The following is an 18,221-nucleotide window of genomic DNA, read 5'->3' on the forward strand; positions in this document are numbered from 1 at the left end:
CTGATACCGAGTCTCAGCTACAACGACAGAGAGGAACCTCACAAAGGACACCCACTCCTCCTTCCCCGCCCAGGCCACCTCACCAAGCGGGCACAGCCCCAGGAGGGCCAACGTGGGGACAGCCGGCTCCAGCCCACTGCCGGGACCCCCGTCTCCAAGGGCCCCGACATACCCAGATCCTCAGAGCAACTTCAGGCCCGGCTCAGAGGCCAGCCCAGAGGCCAGAGCCGCTCTGAGTCCCCCAAGACAAAGTGGGAAGAGGTGATGGGTCACTGACATCAGGGGTCAAAAGCCAGCAGCCCCGGGCCAGGACTGCAGACGGAGGGGGACCCTGGGATGGCACAGGCCGGGCGGGCCACGCGGCAGGAGCCCAGTCTGCACCCTCCCTGCAGCCCCCCTGCAAGGACGAGCCCCCTCTAGCCAGGGCCGCGGGGCTTCACCGTGCAGTCAGCCCAGCACCCCGGGCCCAGGGGAAAGGCGGCGGCAGAGGCAGCTGGGCCACAGGTGCACCAGGGAGGGGTGCCGGCCAGCCGGGGATGAGGGCCTCCTGGCCGCAAGGCGCCCGAAGGCCCAGGTCAGGAAGGAGAGGCTTCCCAGACCGTGAGCCGGCTGGCCTCAGCAGCTCGGTGTCCCCTCCAAACTCGTGTCCCCACAGACGGCCCTGCCTCCAGGTCATCCTCCCCAAGGCCACGCACAGCGGGAGCAGGGTTGGCACCACACAAACGGATTCTGTGCCCCAGGGCCTCCGCCGCATGCTGCCGAGGACGGGGCCCACCGCAGCCACCACGTGCCCAGCAGTTGGTCACTGGCGCTTCTTCAGGGGCCACGGTCCCCACGACTCGGTATGTCCAAAATCCAGGTATTTCATTAACAGCTGTCACAGGAAAGGTGAAAACAATGCATTCACTTGAACAAGACTATTATTAGCAGACGCCGGGGAGTTCAAGAAATAACAGACACGGAGAGGGGGTCAGACCTGTCACAGCACATTAACTCCCATTTAAATGAATGTGCTGTGGGTTTAAGTAGCGGTATTATCTGCCGATAAAGAAAGGATGCCCTCCGTGTGTGGATGTGTTTAATGAAAACACAGAACAATCCAAGACGGCTCTAGCGATGGATACGCACTGGTTATTATTCGCTCTTAAAGTTCTGTTGACATTCCTGATGCTCTTGTCTTTATTAGAGAGGAAGAATTCATTAAAAGTCATTCAAACTTTAAACTCTTCCTGAAGTATCTTTTCTACAACAGAGCAATTTATACTCAACGACAATAATTAAAATACTTGCTACTATTACCAGCAGGGCTAAAAAAAAATGAAAATGCGACAGGCATCCCCAGTTTGCTTGCCCAACTTCAGAAACCTGCGCATCATGCCAGGTTTTTCCTAAAAAGCTCCAGCGTTCTCCCACAGAGGGCTCTGGGGAGGGGCTCAGGAGGCCTCCTCCTGGCAGCTCTTTCTGTCCTCACTGTGTAAACCTTATCACAGGCCCTCCACATGCCCCCAAGGCAGGACCAGGATGCCAGTAACTCAGGCCACTCGGGGAGCTGAGATGTTTTGCATTCTAAGAAATGAAATATCTTGAAATTGAAAATGTCGCTGTGCTCATGATTACTTAGGGAAAAAATCTGATTCCAGAAACGTGAAAACATCATAATTCTATCATATGCATCGGCAACATGACTTCACAGCGTATAGAGCACCGTGGAGTTAATTTCTACGGGAGGAGCTGCAAAACATACAGCTCTGTTGAGAAGAGCTGTGGGATTTATATCTCCCGAGATCCAGGAGCCGTGTGGGCTCAGAAAGAAGAGATACTTACAACACAAGTGCTTGCAGCAGGATTGAGGGAACCTTCCCCCGTACGAATTATAACATCTGATGAATGAAACAAGAATAACAGTCTATAACCAATGTAAAATGTAGATTAACAGGCCCCCAGATACCACATAAAGTACACACTGAATATAGGTTTACAACACAATGAATAACGAACGCAGCACTCTCGGAACAAGCAACAACGCCACATTTGGCTGTGATTACTCCACCTTCACCTCCTTCAAACGTGGGGATTTACATCCCACATCTTGTGCTCAAGCCAGTTGTCTGGATAGGTTAGCAAAGCACAGACGTCTCATCACACTCAAAACTGAAGTACGGAAAAGAAACAACACCTTCGAACAAAACATCACAGTGTCACACACGTCACCAGACCAAATATTCGGCACAGCTGATGGGACAACATATCAAAGCACAACTGAGGAATCAGACACTGGTCAGAGGGCATTTTTCCATTTAAAGAGAGGCCAGGCTTCCCCTCCTGGCGGTTCGGCACATGAGATGTTATGACACTTAATCCCACGAGGCAGTAAAAAAAAATCCATCCTGACCAATTTGGATTTATTTCGGGAATGTACAGTCACCTCGATACTAGGAAGCCCACTGATAAAATCTACCATATCAACAGAATAAAGGAGCAAAGACCTATTCTCCTCTCGATGACACGTGGGAAAGGACATGATGAATCTCAACAGGAATTTAGGATTTTCAAACTATGAGAAAAGCAAGGCACCATCCTTAACATAAGGCATCTATAAAATCTACAGTAAATATCCTGTCGAAGAAGAAATGTTAAAAGACTTCTTTAGAATCGGAATGACACCGGGATGCCTGCTTTCACTACTAACATTCAATACTGCAGTGGAAGTCTTGGCCAGCAGGAAAAAAAAAAGCCAAGCATGTATATACAGAACAGAAAGAAAAAAAACAAACTATCGTTATTCATAAGTAATATGATTAACTTCTTTCAAAACTCAAATACATCTACACACAAAATATTAGAACTGATGAAAGAGATTAGTAAGTTTGCCAGATACAAAATTAACTTACAAAGGTCAACTGCATTTCCATATACTGTCAATAAAAAATTAGACAATGCCACTAAAAATTTTAAAAACGCTATTTGCTTAAAACGTATCTATGAATAAATTTAGTAAGTTCTGTAATATATTTAAGGAGGTATGGTCGTTTAAAAGATCAGAATAACTAAATGCAAAAACAAAGTGTTAATTTTCTCCAACTGTTCAACAGATTCTATGTAATTTCTGAGATTTCTATGAAATACAACGATTTTAAATTTACCTTCAAAAGCAAAAGGTCATGAGTAGCCCAGAAACAAGAGCCAGGCCTGGGTGGCCTGTCCTACCAGACATCAAGACCATGTAACCAAGACAGGATGAAGACGGCACAGGGATGGGTGGACAGACCAGGGCAAGAGACGCCAGCCCAGAAGGAGCCCACACACAGCTGCTGTATGATAGCTCATGAGGGCAAGGGGCACAACCACTTATCCACGTGGGGGATTTTAAAAGAAATGGGGCTGCTGTGTCAAACTCCGTGCAAAGTCAATCCCAAATGGATTACGGTCCTAAAGGTAAAAGGCAAAACTCTAAAACTCTTAGAATATAAGACTTCTTTGAAATCGTGAGGTTGGAAAGGATGTCTCAGTACGCAAAAAGGCCTGATCATAAAGGAAAAGACTGCTGAACTGCCTTTGTTAAATTAGGAATTGCTGTTCACACCAAGGAGAGTGAAGAAACAGCCTACTAACTAAAAGAAGATATATGTATCCATATGTTTCCAAAAAAGAATTAGTATCCAGATTATATCAGGAACTTCTACAATCAGGAGGATAAACTAACAAACAAAAAGATGCAGTAGAAAGAGGGGCAGAAGCATTTCCCAAGAGAGGAAATCAAATGGCCTAAGAAACCTAAGAAAAAATACTTAACGTGATCAGCAGTGAAGGGATCGGAAGTGAACAGCACCCTGAGACCCAGGCAGTCAGGGAGCCTTTCGGTTTCACAGCTCCCAGTGCAGGGGAGGGGGCAGCACTGGGCACTCACCACCGGCCCCTGGGGCCACTCCCTGGTACACCCCCCAGAGAAACCCTCAGACCTGTGCACAGGGACTCGGAATGCTCACGGCAACATTCTGAGAAAAAGCACAAGAACGAACATAACCCAGATGCTTATCAACACTGGACTGGATCAATAAACCAGGAACACACGAGGGAATACTACACAGCAGTGAAAATGAACTACACGACAAGCATCGGTGGATGGAGCTCAGACCCTTAACTCTGTAATATAAAGAGTGATGGCAAATGAGTACAGACAGCACAAGTCCACTAAAAACAAAGATTAAAAACAGGCGAAACACACACACACACACACACACACACACACACACACACGCACACACACACACAAACTCGTGTCATAAAACCATACAGAAAAGCAAGAAAATAATTAACCAAAATTCAAGAGAACAGTTACTTGTTGGGGGACAGGGACACAGCTGCAGAGGGACAGAGAAGGGACCTCAATGACGCCAGTCTGGTTCTATTTCTTCAGCCTGACAGTGGGTATATGGAAGCTAATTTTTAATTTTTTCTTTAAATTGGACATATATATTATAGAAATCTTTCTGCTCTATTTTACCATAAAACCAAAAGGACAAAAAACGGAAAGCTCTATGGATTAGATCCCCAAAATATATACCAGAAGAGTTTAATGGACTGATTCTATAACAAATATGTATCTCTCAGGCTCTCACAAATGCATCCCCACCTCTGAAGAAAAAAAAAAAAAAGATGAATTATGAGACCGAACGAAGAGAGGAGGAGAAAGAAGACGCGGACTCGCGGAGCACTGAGCCCCGGCAGCGCCCCAGGATCAGGGCCCCGCGGTACAGAACGCTCACACCAGGAGGAGTGCGTGTTTAACGCATGCGTCCCGCCAACATCTGGCAAGCGCTTACCATGCTACGTGCCGGCCCCAGGAGAAGAAAGACCCAGGCCGTGCCCTGGGGAGCTTGCAGCGTGAGAAGAGACAGCCACGGCCGGAATCCCAGCAAGACAGCTGACTCACCCACCCAAGCCCACCAATGTCCGTTAGGCACCAGAGGGGGCCAAAACCAGCGTGGAAGCTGGTTGAGTCTCAGGGGACAGAGGCACGGGACAACACGCGGGAAGCACGTGGGCGCGGTGGGCCAGCCAGGGCAGGAGAGGGGGTGCTGGCAAGCTCGGGGGGCTGCCGAGCAGAGTAGGCTGGGGCCCCCAGGCAGAGGAACGGCACGTGCAAATGCCGAAACCCTCTTCAGGTTGGCCCGGATCCTCGTGGACAGAGCCAACGCCTGCTCCTCGGAAGCGGGCTTTTCTTCCCGTCCACCGCGGGGCCCACGCTTCTCCACGCAAAGGCTCCGGTCGGGAAGTCTGTCTACAGAAAGTTCACAGTCGGGGAAGGAGTCCAGCATGAACACGTCTGTGCTCCACTGGCACCTGCCTCCTGGAAAATGACCATCCTTCAGGGCCACGGAAAACTCATCACACCAACTGGAAGAACGGTACATAATGTGTCTAAAAGGCCTGCGTGTTTCATTATCCTCTGTGTCTGTTTAAATGTAATGAGACATCACTTCTCCACGGCTAATTGGAAAAAGCATCTACTTTCCCTAATTTGTGAAACAGCCCTAAGAAGCAGATAACCAGAGGGTAGATAATATAACAATTACGGAGAAGTGACCCCACAGATGATGAACTTATCAAGTGAAAAGGCCCAGCTGCGAAATCTGAAAGAGCTTCTTCCCGTGAGCTCCCTGCACCAATCACAGGGCCAGAGGGCCTCGGGTCCCAGTCCGTGTTCTCCCAAGTAATAGGCTGAGTTTATTCAACGGCGGACAGAGGATAAAAAGAGCAAGTGGCAAAAAAGTTACGAATTTTACTTTCAAATAACAGCGCTGGATAAAAAGATTAATTACTGGTTTCAACAAAACCTCCTGAGTCCCATGAGGCTCCAGGCAACGCTCCAGGCACCAAGCCACGGCCCTGCTCCCAGGGAGCTGACGCACAGTGGGGGTGAGACCTCACCAACAAGAAGACAAATCCTACTGGACGACAAGCACCGTGAGACAGCCAGAGCGTGCGTGAAAGCCGGGGAGAGGGGCTGGGACACCAGCCAGGGTCGTGGGGAACAGCGTCTCCGAACCAGACACCTGAGGTCACAGGTGAGAGAAGGCGGAATCCAGACAGCTGTTCACGAAACAAGTACCTGTTCACAGCTGCTCTGTGCCGTGCGCCGCTTGAGGCACCTGCGTGAGGACTGAAAACGAGACAGACAGAAGGTCTGCTCAGATGCAGCGGAGACAGAAGAGCAGAGCACAGGCGGGGAGCAGCCCCAACCCAGGAGCAGCTGGGCCCCAGGTCCCAGGTTCCTGGGGAGGTCAGGTGGCGCAGCCTCTAGTGGTTACCCCAGGAGGTCCTACCTCCGCAAAGACCCTCCCTCCCTCGGTGGCCTCCCTTCAGGTGGGGATTTCCAGGCTCCACCCCAGGAGTCTGACTCAAAAGGTCCAAGGGAGGCCAGGGGACAGGCGGGCTAAAGGTTTTTCAAGCAATTAAGTGAGCGAAAAATGGAAGAGACGCTTCAGCAAAGAAGCTCTGAGCGTGACAAATCATCCTATGAAAGGCTGCTCGACACCCAGTCAGCAGGCAAATGCGAATTGTGACCCCGTAACAGCCCGCGACACACCTGCTTTTAAAACAGCTAAAATTAAAGGCTGGCAAGTCCCAAGAACCGACAAAAGGATGTGGAGCGACCAGGCGCCCCAAGCATGGCGGCCCGGCATGGCCACCCCGGAAAGGGGCTCGGAGGCTTCTTAGAAAGTGTATAAACATACCATACGGCCCAGCAACTCCACACCTAGGCACTTACCAGAGAGGGGAAAACACAGATGCCTCCCCTAGATTTATACGTGAAGGTTTAGAGCAAATGTACTTTGTAATGGCCCAGAATTGGCAAGGACCCCAGTACCCACCAACTGGTGACTGGGCAAACACATACCCGGAAGACGGCCCTGCTCGGCGGTGCCGTGAACAGCAGGGCTGAACGTCCACGCCCTGTCCAGGTCAGGGGAGCCACTCGCTAAGTCTGTAAGCTGTATGATTCCCTTTCTGTGAAATGCTTTAAAAGCAAAAGTCTAGGGATAGAAAGCAGATCAGCAATTGCCAGGGGCAGGGGGAGGGGACGGGAGACTGACAGCAAAGAGACACGAGGGGACTTCTCAGGGCGATGGAAGTGTCCACACCATGATTCCAGCGGCTGGTACATTCCTACACACAGGTGTCAAGACTAATCTAACTGCATGCTTAACACAGGTGAATTCTCCTGTGTGTCAATTAGCCGTCAATAATGCTGACAGGAGAAAAGGAGGACAGTGGGGAGGGAGGAGGGGAAGGGGAAGGGAGGGGGGAAAAGACATCCAGAGCAGAAGCGGGCATCACCTGTTGGACGAATAAACCAAAGCGCAGACAGACTGGGGGAAACGCTCATGGCAGAAACCCTTCTTCCCGAGTCATGAGAAGCCCAGACTTTATAGGGACACAAGACCAAGTGAAATCAGAGTGACGTTTCCTGGTCCTATACAGCCAAGGACAAGCACGTAGGATACGAGCCAAAGCGCTACAAGCAGCTTCTCTCAGAACCTATGTTATGGGAGGGGCTGCTCTTCTCCCTCGTGTCTTGTGTCTTGTGTCTTCGCATTCCTACTGCTGGAATGCAAGCGTGAGGGAGGGAGCTAGAGCCCCAACCTGGACCACGAAGAGAAAGCCAAGCACAGGGGGCAGCCGATGCACCGCTGACGACCTCCCCACCGAGGGGCGGCAGACGCCCGTCAAGCACCTCAAAATGACTACGTCTGTGGAAAACCAATTTTCTCCTTTTGTGTCCTGTAATCTAAAGCACTTTGGCTTTAATAATCCTGAATTTCTTTTTAACAAACTTACTGCACAGACAAGAGATATCAAAGTTTAAAAGTGCATTTACTGGACCAATCAAGATGCAAAACAAACATTTAAAACGATAAGAAAATTCAATTTAAAGAGATGCCATTTATAATAGCAACAAAAAATATGACAACTAAGAATAAATCTAATAAAATGTACACAGGACCTATTATGGAACAACTTCTAAAACTTCACTGAAAGGCATTAAAGAATGGCCTAAAAAATGGGGAATTAGCATGTTCATGAAAATGAACACTAAATTTCATAGAGATGTCAATTCTCCCAAATTGACCTATAGATTCTGTGCAATTCCAATCTCAAGTCAAACACACGTTAAAAACCAATAAGAATGGAATCTAAAAAATACAACAAACTAGTAAATATAATAAAAAAAGAAGCTGACTCACGGATATAGAGAACAAACTAATGGTTACCAGTGGGGAGAGGGACTACACGGGAGGGGTTTAAGAGGTACAAACTATTAGGTATAAAATAAGCTACGAGGGCATATTGTACAACACAGGGAATATAGCCAGTATTTTATAACTATAATGGAGTAAAAATTATGAACCACTACATTGTACACCTGTGACATATAATATTGTACATCAACCATACTTCAATTAAAAAAAAAAAAGAGAGAGAGAGAGAGAGAGAGATGGACTTCCCTGGTGGCCCAGTGGTAAAGAATCCGCCTTCCAATGCAGGCGATGCGGGTTCGATCCTTGGTCAGGGAACTAAGATCCCACATGGCACGGGGCAACAAAGCCTACACTCCAGAACTACTGAGCTCGCGTGCCTCAACGAGAGAGCCCACGTGCCGCAAACTACAGAGCCCACACGCTTTGGAGCCTGTGCACCACAACTAGAGGGAGAAGACCCGCACGCCACAACTAGAGAGAAGCCCGAGCGCCGCAACTAGAGAGAAGCCCAAGCGCCGCAACTAGAGAGAAGCCCGAGCAGACCACACGCCATAACAAAAAGATTCTGTACGCCACAGCTAAGACCCAACACAGCCAAAAAGGAATAAGGAAAATAAATAAATATTTTTTAAAAAGATAGAGAGAGAAAAACTTGGCCCCCTGACTCTGGGACTTACGTGGAAGAGCAAAGCCTTAAGATGACCTGATCACTTCTGAAGAGGAAGAGGGGGTGTGAACACCTCCTACCAAATACTGAGACTTAGGGTGAAGCTGAATGAATGAAGGTAACTCGAATATTGGGACAAAACAGAGACCAGATCTCCGCGAATGTGAAAATGGCATGAACAGAGGGACACTGCAAACGTGGGGAGATAAGCTGGACCGGCCACCACGGGAGAACGTTAAGCTGGATTCCCACCTCACAGCACACACAGCCATCAGATACAGATGAATTAAAACAGGTGTGAATGCTAACACTTTATAACTTTGAGGTGAAAATAAGGGAGGGAGAATGGCTTGAGGATGTCTGGGTAGGAAAAGATCTCCTCAGGAAGCTAACCCTAATAGAAGAGATGGGTAAGTTCAATGCCACGAAAACTGAGAACTTCCGATCACGACAGCCATCAAGAAGAAAGTGTCAGAAACAAGCCACAGAGTAGGAGGAGGAATCTGCCATATACAAACTGCAAAGAATTAGAATCCCTAATATATAAAGATCAACAACCAACAAACAACTAGATCAACCACACAAGAAATCAGGCAAAGGTGGGAACAAGCATTTCCCTGAAGGGGGACACAGAAGCACATAAATACACGAAGAGATGCTTACTCCACGCGTGATCAGAGAAAGGAAAGTGAAGGATGCCCACCAGAGACAGAACTTGAGAAGCCTGGCAACACCCAGACCTGGCAGGGGTGTGAGCACCAGGACGGCTGGTCCTCTACAGGGGAGAGAGCTGAATCAGGACAACCCACTGGGGAGCGTCCTGACGTCATCTGGAAAGTTCAACAGGCTGACAGCCAACCTTGCAACAATCTTCCTTCTTCGTAAATGCTCTTGAGAAATCCCTGCCAGGCGGCATCTGCATAACTGCACGTGCAGCTTCCAGGCAACACTATTCCCAATAGCAAACCACAGAAACAACCCAAATGTCCACCAACAGGAAAAAAGGCAACAGAAAGTGTGGAATATTTAAATAACTAGACACAGAGATTAGCCGAATCTAAGAAAATAATGTAGATGAAAAAAGCCAAGTTGCAGAGATCAGACTACACAGAGGAATGATCCGGCTCCAGAACACGGCTTTCCCAGTGTCACGTGACATGTGTTAAAGGCGTGAAGAATCACAGATACGGGTCAGGAGAGAGGTCATCTCCTGGGGAGGGGCCTGGAGACGAGTGAGAACAGCAGGTGGCTTCCACACTATCAGTCTCACTCGAGTGGGCGTCTCGGTTCTAAACTGGGTGGTGGACTCGGGAGTGTAAACTACATACACAACTCCAGCTAAGTTCTTCTGTACACACCAGTACTGCACAATAAAAATAGTTAAAGAACAGTTAGCAATTCCGGTTGGCGATTCTGTCCCCAGGGGCCATCCCCACACCTGCCATGGGGAGAGCCACTAGGACGGTGGGCACCCATCTCCCTCCAAGAAAGGGAACTTCCGGATCCCAGCTCTTACCTCTGTCACTTTGGGTTGAAGTATTAACGCTTCAGGACTCATTCGAGGGATGTCTATGTGGATCTGCAGATGGAGGAGAAAGACACATGTATGTTAAAAGATGATGAACATCATGACAGGCATTATGATTAGAGGGTGATGCTTAATGACAGCAACGGATTTGCTCCGGGTCTCGCTCTGCTCTCTCTGAGAAGACAGATTCTGTGTCACGTGTTCTCCCGTGGAGGAGAGGCAGGTTCCGTCTGCCTGGGCCCCCCTCCCCGCCCCCGGTCCTAGCACGACAGGCTTGTTCCACGCTTTCCAGCCCAGTGGCGGCTGCGTGATTAGGAGCAGAGCAGGCCCTCGGCTGTGCAGTAACAGGATCCACAGCAATTAGCAAACACTGATTTCCAGCCTCTGACACGGGGAGCGACTCAAGCACATCAACAGTGTACAAGCGTTCAACTGGGACGGCTCCTTCTTCGAACCCCAGCCACAGTTTTCTCCACTTTACAAAATCCTTGGGGGACCCAGGGCACTTTTCAGAGGACGCATTTAAAAACCTCTGGTGGAATCAGCCGATCCCCGCCTGACCACCATCTGACATGAGAGTCGTGACAAAGTCCCCCACACCGCGGAGCAGCACAGCTGCGGGTTCAAGACGCGACCAAGTACGGTCGTTCAGGGCTTGAGCTGGCATCCAGGCCGGCCCTCAACGCCCTACACGAGCACCCCACAGCGGCCAACGCTATCACCATCCCCACGCAACCCAGGAAAATGGCCCGAACAGGCCGAGGGAAGACGTGCACATCTTAACGCCGTGGGGAGCCTACGATTCAGGTTCATCCCCCGTCCTTGCCCGTGACCACGAGGGTTCTGAGATCCACAGGGCCTGGGAGTCTCCTCACTCTGCCTCGCCAGCACCGTGGCCTTGGGTCCCTCACCAGGCTCTGGGGCTCAGCATCCTCGCCTATTAGACACCTGCCACGTCCCTCAAAGGGCTACTGGGGAAGATCCAACAGGAAGGTGGACCAACAGCCCCCAGAGCTCCATCAGCTGCACGGCTCTGAGACGTGGGAATTGTTTTTGCACTCACAGGTTCCCGCCTGAGCTCTTCCCTCAGGGGAGAACCTGGAAATCAGCTGCCCATCAGTGGTACCAAGGGAGGGGATGAGATTGCTCAGGGTACGAGCCGGGCCAGGGGCCAGCAGACTGAAGTGCTGAGGGAGCGTGGACGATGAGGCGGCAGGGAGAGTGAGAAGGACAGTTAGAGAGGAGAGGAGGAGGCATCAGAGAAGGCAAGAAATAAGCATTCTCAAGCCCACCGAGCAACGCGGGGAGGAATCTAGCAAGCTGAGGGAAGGAGGCCTGGACGGGGAGGACAGGAGGGAACATTCCAGGCTGGTGGGGTCGGAAGGCTGCAGCTGGCCACTAGCAGGAGCCCTGAACCTTCTCAGTCTTTGACCAGGGCGTCCCCTAGGGTCGCCCTCAGAGCACTGATCACATGCCATCAGAGTCACGTGGGCACGCGTCTGTCCCCGGCACGCCGAGGGCCAGCACGGCCCACATGACAGAAGAGCTGCCCGTCGTGCGTTCGCTGGGGGACGGGATGGTGCACACCAGCAGCGGCTCTGTGTGCCCCGCCCCCCATACAGGACTGAGCCGGTCGGGCGGCCACGAAGTCTGCAGAACCCGCAGAGCGGGGAGGACACACAGATGAACCTTTAGCTCTGACCGACTCTGTGTGCTGTGGATGGGACATCTTCACCCAAAGAGTAAACACAGAACTCAAATGAACAGAGGACAGAAAAAGGACAGGGAAGCAGACAGGGGACCCTGGCCCCCTGCGGCCTCCCAGTGCTGTGGGAAGGCCAGGCCACACCCCTCGGGGCAGACGGCCGGCTAAGGTCAGTTCATGGGTCAAACACCGTGAGCGGGCAGCGGGGAGAGACCAGGGTGCCCAAGCCCCAAACCCAGGCTGGCTCCACCTTGAGCTAAACAGAGCGCCTGAAACGGCCACGCCAGGACGGCTCAGGGCCCACCTCCAAGAGGCGTGTGTGCGCAGCACAAAGCGAGCAGGCCCACGGGAGACACTGCCCCAGCTTCCACTGCTCAATTATAGTAATGGAGGAACGTGTGCGGGACTCACAGTAACACAGGAGCTTTTTATTACCTGTCACAGTAATGAATAAAGATATATGCAACCCATTTTTAATTAACTTTCCCTCAAGAAATTCATAATAGAACGCAGCCTGGTAAATCTTGCTGATAGACGCTCGTGCCATCCTTTGGGCGTCTTTTTTTGGAATAAAAACCAGCAAAGTGACTTCCCTGGTGGCGGAGCAGTTAAGAAACCACCTGCCAATGCAGGGGACACAGGTTCGAGCCCTGGTCCGGGAAGATCCCACATGCTGCGGACCAACTAAGCCCGTGCACCACAACTACTGAGCCTGCGCTCTAGAGCCCGTGAGCCACAACTACTGAGCCTGCGTGCCACAACTACTGAAGCCCACGCGCCTAGAGCCCATGCTCCACAACAACAGAAGCCACCGCAACGAGAAGCCCGCACACCGAACGAAGAGTAGCCCCCGCTCGCCGCAACTAGAGAAAGCCCGAGCGCAGCAACAAAGACCCAACGCAGCCAAAAGTAAATAAATAAATTTAAAAAAAAAAAACCACACACAGCAAAAATACATGCAACACAATACCAAATGTACCCATTCCCTAAAACCAGTGAAGTGGAAAAGCAAACCAGGTAAGCTAGTATTTCCCTAATCCAATCCAAATGCGATCTGTACCACAAATCAGTTTCCCAGAGTGACGGGTGGCAGCACCGTGTGGCCTGGGAGCCACCCGGGTGGGAGACAGAGGACAAGCCCCAGTGTGGGCCGCAGGGGCCAGACGCAGAGAAGGCCCCGCCCTGGGAGGTGACGGAAGCGGGTCCCCGGCCCCATCTCCCCCCGCCCCCAAACGAGTCACTCTTCCTGCAGAGCTGCCACGTGTCTGTGTGGGGAAGATGCCTTTCAGCAATCCATCTAACTTAAAGAACCTGTGGTCAGCAATCAGCGCTAAGGCCTGTCTTGGACCTTTTGACAGCGCTACACCAAACTGACAAGGAGATGTGGGTATCCCACATCTGAGGGGGAAAAATTCGGCAACTCTCATCCACCTAGAGGTCGGGTTTCCAAGAGGAAATACTCCATACTGACACGCATCAGGGAAATCAGAAGTTCATGTCAGGATACGAGGCAGTGCTACCCATTCCTAACCACCAAAAGGTGGTTCAACTGCAGCACAAACCATTCTGAATTCTCACAAGTTACAAAGACGAGAATTATAAAGGCTTCGAGGGATTCTAACAGCAAATTCTGGATACACCATGAACCATGAATCAATTTTAAGTATCTTTCCCATCATGCACACAGTCAACTGACTATTCAAGAAGCCATAATTATACCCATTTTGTATTAAACTGAACAGCAGACTGATAAGCTGGCTGCACCTCTGCCACGGACTGAACTGTGTGTCCCCAGAACCAAGCCGCGCAGCACGGCTCCCCTCGACCTACATCACGTCCCTGACAGCAGCAGAGGACAGCGCCCACGGGGCCCAGGGGACTCACACGTCTGACCCGACCCAGACAAATGTGTGCTCCTGACCTTCTGGTGAGACGGCCGCTCGCTGAGTCACAAGACACCCTCCACCCAGGGCGGGGCGGGGGTCGGCGGGGAGGATCTCGGTGCACGGCGAGGGGTCTGGGCTACCTGTTCTGTGGCTCCAATTAAGAGCCCCCTTCCCACTTTTGCAGAAGGAACTGGAGATGCGCAAGGTGCTAGCATCAGCGGGAATTCACCATTATTTGCTTTCAAGTTTATTTCTTTACTAGAAAATAAAGATCTGTGACCCAATCAGGAACTTACCAGATAAACCATTTCCTCCAAGAAGGCAGACGTCACCGAGTGGCTCAAGTGACAAGAAAAAGAAGAAGTATCCCCACCTGTCTGTATGTGTCCTGGTGAACTTCATCCGTCCTAGAATCATAATAGTGATCAATAAAAGCAAAATATTCTTTCTGTTTTCTTTGGAGCGTGGCTGGTCTTCGGTCTACGTTGGCAGGAAGGTAACCCTGTGTGAGAAAAAACAAACAAGAAAAGTACATACGGTTAATGGTAATTCCTGGAGTCTCTGTGAGAAAGAAGTCTGTAATCAAAAGGCTCACATCTTTTTTTTGTTGTTTTTTTTTTTGCGGTAGGCGGGCCCCTCACTGCTGTGGCCTCTCCCGTTGCGGAGCACAGGCTCTGGACGCGCAGGCTCAGCGGCCATGGCTCACGGGCCCAGCCGCTCCGCGGCATGTGGGATCTTCCCGGACCGGGGCGCGAACCCGCGTCCCCTGCATCGGCAGGCGGACTCTCAAGCACTGCGCCACCAGGGAAGCCCCAAAGGCTCACATCTTAAACGAGCCTGGCGCTCTGAAATCTGACACAGAGGGGAGGACAAATGAGTTGTGAAGAAAGAGACACAAAGAAAAGCAGTGAGCTGAGCCCCATGGAAGTATCACCCCCAACCGCACTCCATGGGGTCTGGGCTCAGGCGTCTGCAGCCTCCACCGAGGTGATGGAACTCCACCTGCAGCCGTACAGGAGTGGGCCGGAGCCGGCGCAGCAGGCTGGCATTTACCGCGCTCATCTACAGCACAGCTGAGAGATGAAAGCCCCCCTCTCTAAATGCCTTGGACACCACGGAGAGCTCAGAAGCGTGTAGGCCCTACAACTATACATGTGTGTGTGTGTCCACGTACACACATACGCATGCATATATACACATACACGTGCGTATGCGTGTGTGTGTGTGTGTGTGTGTGTGTGTACGCACACATATATGTAAATTCTCACGCACATGTTCTCCTCTCTCCAAAGACTCCTGGGCTCTGGCAGCTGCAGGCCCAATACAGACTCAGAAAGGGTCCGGCAGGCAGCAAAGGGTGGCCGTGAAGAGCCCAGACTCCTGTCTTACATTTTCTACTTTTCAGTCAACATTACCACCACACCAGGGATAAAACAGAAGGTGCCTCTTTTCAGGAAACGGTTCCATGACATCTGACAAAGGGGCACAGCCATGCGACAGCTGCCCCCGTGAAGAATGGAGCAGTGTCATCGCCCCAAAACCGCCCCAGTGCCCTCTGCGGTCCCCCCACCCCCTCTTCCCCACAGGTCGCGGCTGCCGCCCTAGAATCACCCGTAAGTGGAATCATGTGGACCTGTGCCTGGGGGCAAGGTTTCCTTCACTCGGCCTGCTGGCTTCTTTTTAACTGAAGTATAGTTGATTTACAGTGTTGTATTAATTTCTGCTGTACAGCAGTGACTCAGTTATACACCTATAGACACTCTTTTTTTATATTCTTTTCCACTGTGGTTTATCCCAGGAGAATGGCTCTAGTTCCCGGTGCTCAACAGTAGGACCTTGTTGTTTATCCATTCTATATGGAATAATCTGCATCTACCAACCCCAAACTCCCAGTCCTTCCCTCCCCACCGCCCCCCTTGGCAACCACAAGTCTGATCTCTATGTCTGTGAGTTTGTTCCTGTTTTGTAGATAAGTTCATTTGTGCCATATTTTAGATTTCAACAGATGAATGGATAAAGAAGATATGGTACATATATGCAATGGACTACTACTCAGCCATAAAAAAGAACGAAATAATGCCACTTGCAGCAACGTGGATAGACCTAGAGATGATCATACTAAGTGAAGTAAGTCGGAAAGGGAAAGACAAATGCCGTATGATAGCCTGCTGTCTTCTGAGATTCTTTCAGGAACCAACAGTGGCCTCCTCTTTCTCCCCAGGTGGAATTTCCAGGGTACGGCTATTTACCAGTTTGTTAAGCCATTCACTCTTTGCTGATCATTTGAGTTGTTTCTAGTTTGGGGTTATTTTAAATAACGCTTGTCCTAAATATTCTTGCACAAGATTTTTATGAATATACAGTTTGATTTCTCCTGGGCAGATACCCAGGAGCAGAGTTACTGGGTCACAATGTAGTTATATGTTCAGCTTTCTAAGACACTGCCAGATCCTCTCCCAGAAGCATGATACCATTTTCCATCCCAACTAACAATGCCTGAGACTCTCAGACGCTCCACACCCTCCCTGACACTCAGTATTGTCAACCTCTAATATCAGTCGCTCTGTCGAGGGCTTCTAATTTCATTTCCCGAATGATTCATGATGTTGAGCGTCTGTTCACAAACCCTCCTGCCGCTGCTTCTCTTCTCTGGTGAAACGTCTGTTCACATCTTTTGCCCAGTTTTTTAATCAGTTGCTTGTCTTCTTAGTGAGTTTTATGAGTGCTGTATACATTCGAGACGCGAGTCTTTCTGTCAAATATATGCACTGTGATTATACTCTCCTAGCCTGTGGCTTGCCTTTTTAAGTCTCAAACAACAGAGGTTTCACATTTTCATGAAGTCCAATGGACAAAGTTTTTCTTTTGTATTTAGTGGTCCTTGCGTCCCATGTGAGAAGTGTTTTCTCCTTGCTTTCTTCCTAACGTTTAAAGCCTATCCCTCGAGTGTCCCTTCAACGTCACCCCCTCCAGAGGCTAGACCTGACCCTCGAAGAGGCTGCTCACGCAGCGCCCCAGCAGCACCTGGCACGAGGCTCTGCAGAGCCAGCCCCTCACTGTGCCAGCCACATGGCAGGCACCCAAGTTTTCACTGAGTGCATTCATGTATGAGTGAAAAATGAACCAATACATCCCCTGCAGTGCTTTCTGCGTTTTAAAGCACTTTCACATCCAAAGTCAACGTCACTGTGCTTACTGCTAAACATCTATGCATCCTTTGTTCAAACAGAGCCCTGAAGAGCCTCTGGGAACTGCGTCTTCCTAGTCTCAACCCATGTGCCACCTGAAGGTGGGTAATCCCCTTCCTTCAGGACAGGTCTTGATGGGCTAATAAGCTAAACAGCTACACCATCCCACCAGCCAGTGACCGGCAGGCTCAGGGGTAAAGGGGGGACCCGATGCAGGCACAAAAGCCAGGCCCGGGGCCTTCTTTGCTGCTGCTTGTGAATCAAAGAGAATGTGCACAGTCTGGAGCTGCAGCAGCCACTCTGTGACCACGAGGGAGAACCACGAGCTGCAGGTCCACCATGAAGAGCTGACTCAAGAAGAGCTGAGCTCAGTCGCCTTGATGATGAAATCAACCTAAGTCCAGCCGCATCTTCTCAGCTGCGTGAGCACACGCATCCCCTTTAGTTCTCTAAGGCATCTCCATTAGCATTTGCTCTGTATTACAGATTACACACTCAGGCACATTTGTTTTATCACATTTGGATCACAGCATTTAAACTTTTTAATAAACTTGTACTGAAACATAACGTGTGTGTGCACATGCGCTCCCAAAAAGTGTGTGTGAATGATCATAGATTGACCCTGTCTCAGGGCCCTTTGGGAGCCTTCCAACCACTGACCCTTACCTCCTGATCTGGTGTCAGAGGTACCTCCCTGACTCCTGACACCTGGATAAATTCTGCCTATTTCTGAACTTTATATACATAGAGTCTTTTTTTTTCTTTTTTTGGCTCGTTGCTTAAACTCAGCATTATGTTTGAAAAATTCATTCATTTTGTAACACGAAAACAGTAGTTAATTTTCACTGTTGTGGGACTTCCCTGGTGGTCCACTGGTAAAGAATCCGCCTTCCAATGCAGGGGACGCGGATTCGATCCCTGATCGGGGAACTAAGATCCCATATGTCACGGGGCAACTAAGCCCACGTGCCACAACTATTGAG

The 18,221-nt window shown here is 50.2% G+C and overlaps 1 protein-coding gene across 5 annotated transcripts in view; it reads right to left on the bottom strand.

The window, feature by feature from the left end:
- TBC1D22A (TBC1 domain family member 22A) overlaps positions 1-18,221 on the bottom strand; it is a 357,101-nt gene that overhangs the window by 232,607 nt on the left and 106,273 nt on the right. For 4 of the 5 annotated variants that reach the window (XM_073788040.1, XM_073788041.1, XM_073788038.1 and 1 more), the window contains 2 exons: positions 14,424-14,552; positions 10,448-10,510 (listed from right to left, as the gene is read on the bottom strand). The exons of the other annotated variant lie outside the window; for it this stretch is intronic. In XM_073788040.1, coding sequence (XP_073644141.1) covers positions 10,448-10,510; positions 14,424-14,552 — 192 coding nt within the window. The remainder of the gene's footprint in view (positions 1-10,447; positions 10,511-14,423; positions 14,553-18,221) is intronic. 5 annotated transcript variants of the gene reach the window in all.

This window comes from Tursiops truncatus, chromosome 11, assembly GCF_011762595.2.
Source record: "Tursiops truncatus isolate mTurTru1 chromosome 11, mTurTru1.mat.Y, whole genome shotgun sequence".
NCBI classification, from domain to species: Eukaryota; Metazoa; Chordata; class Mammalia; order Artiodactyla; family Delphinidae; genus Tursiops; species Tursiops truncatus.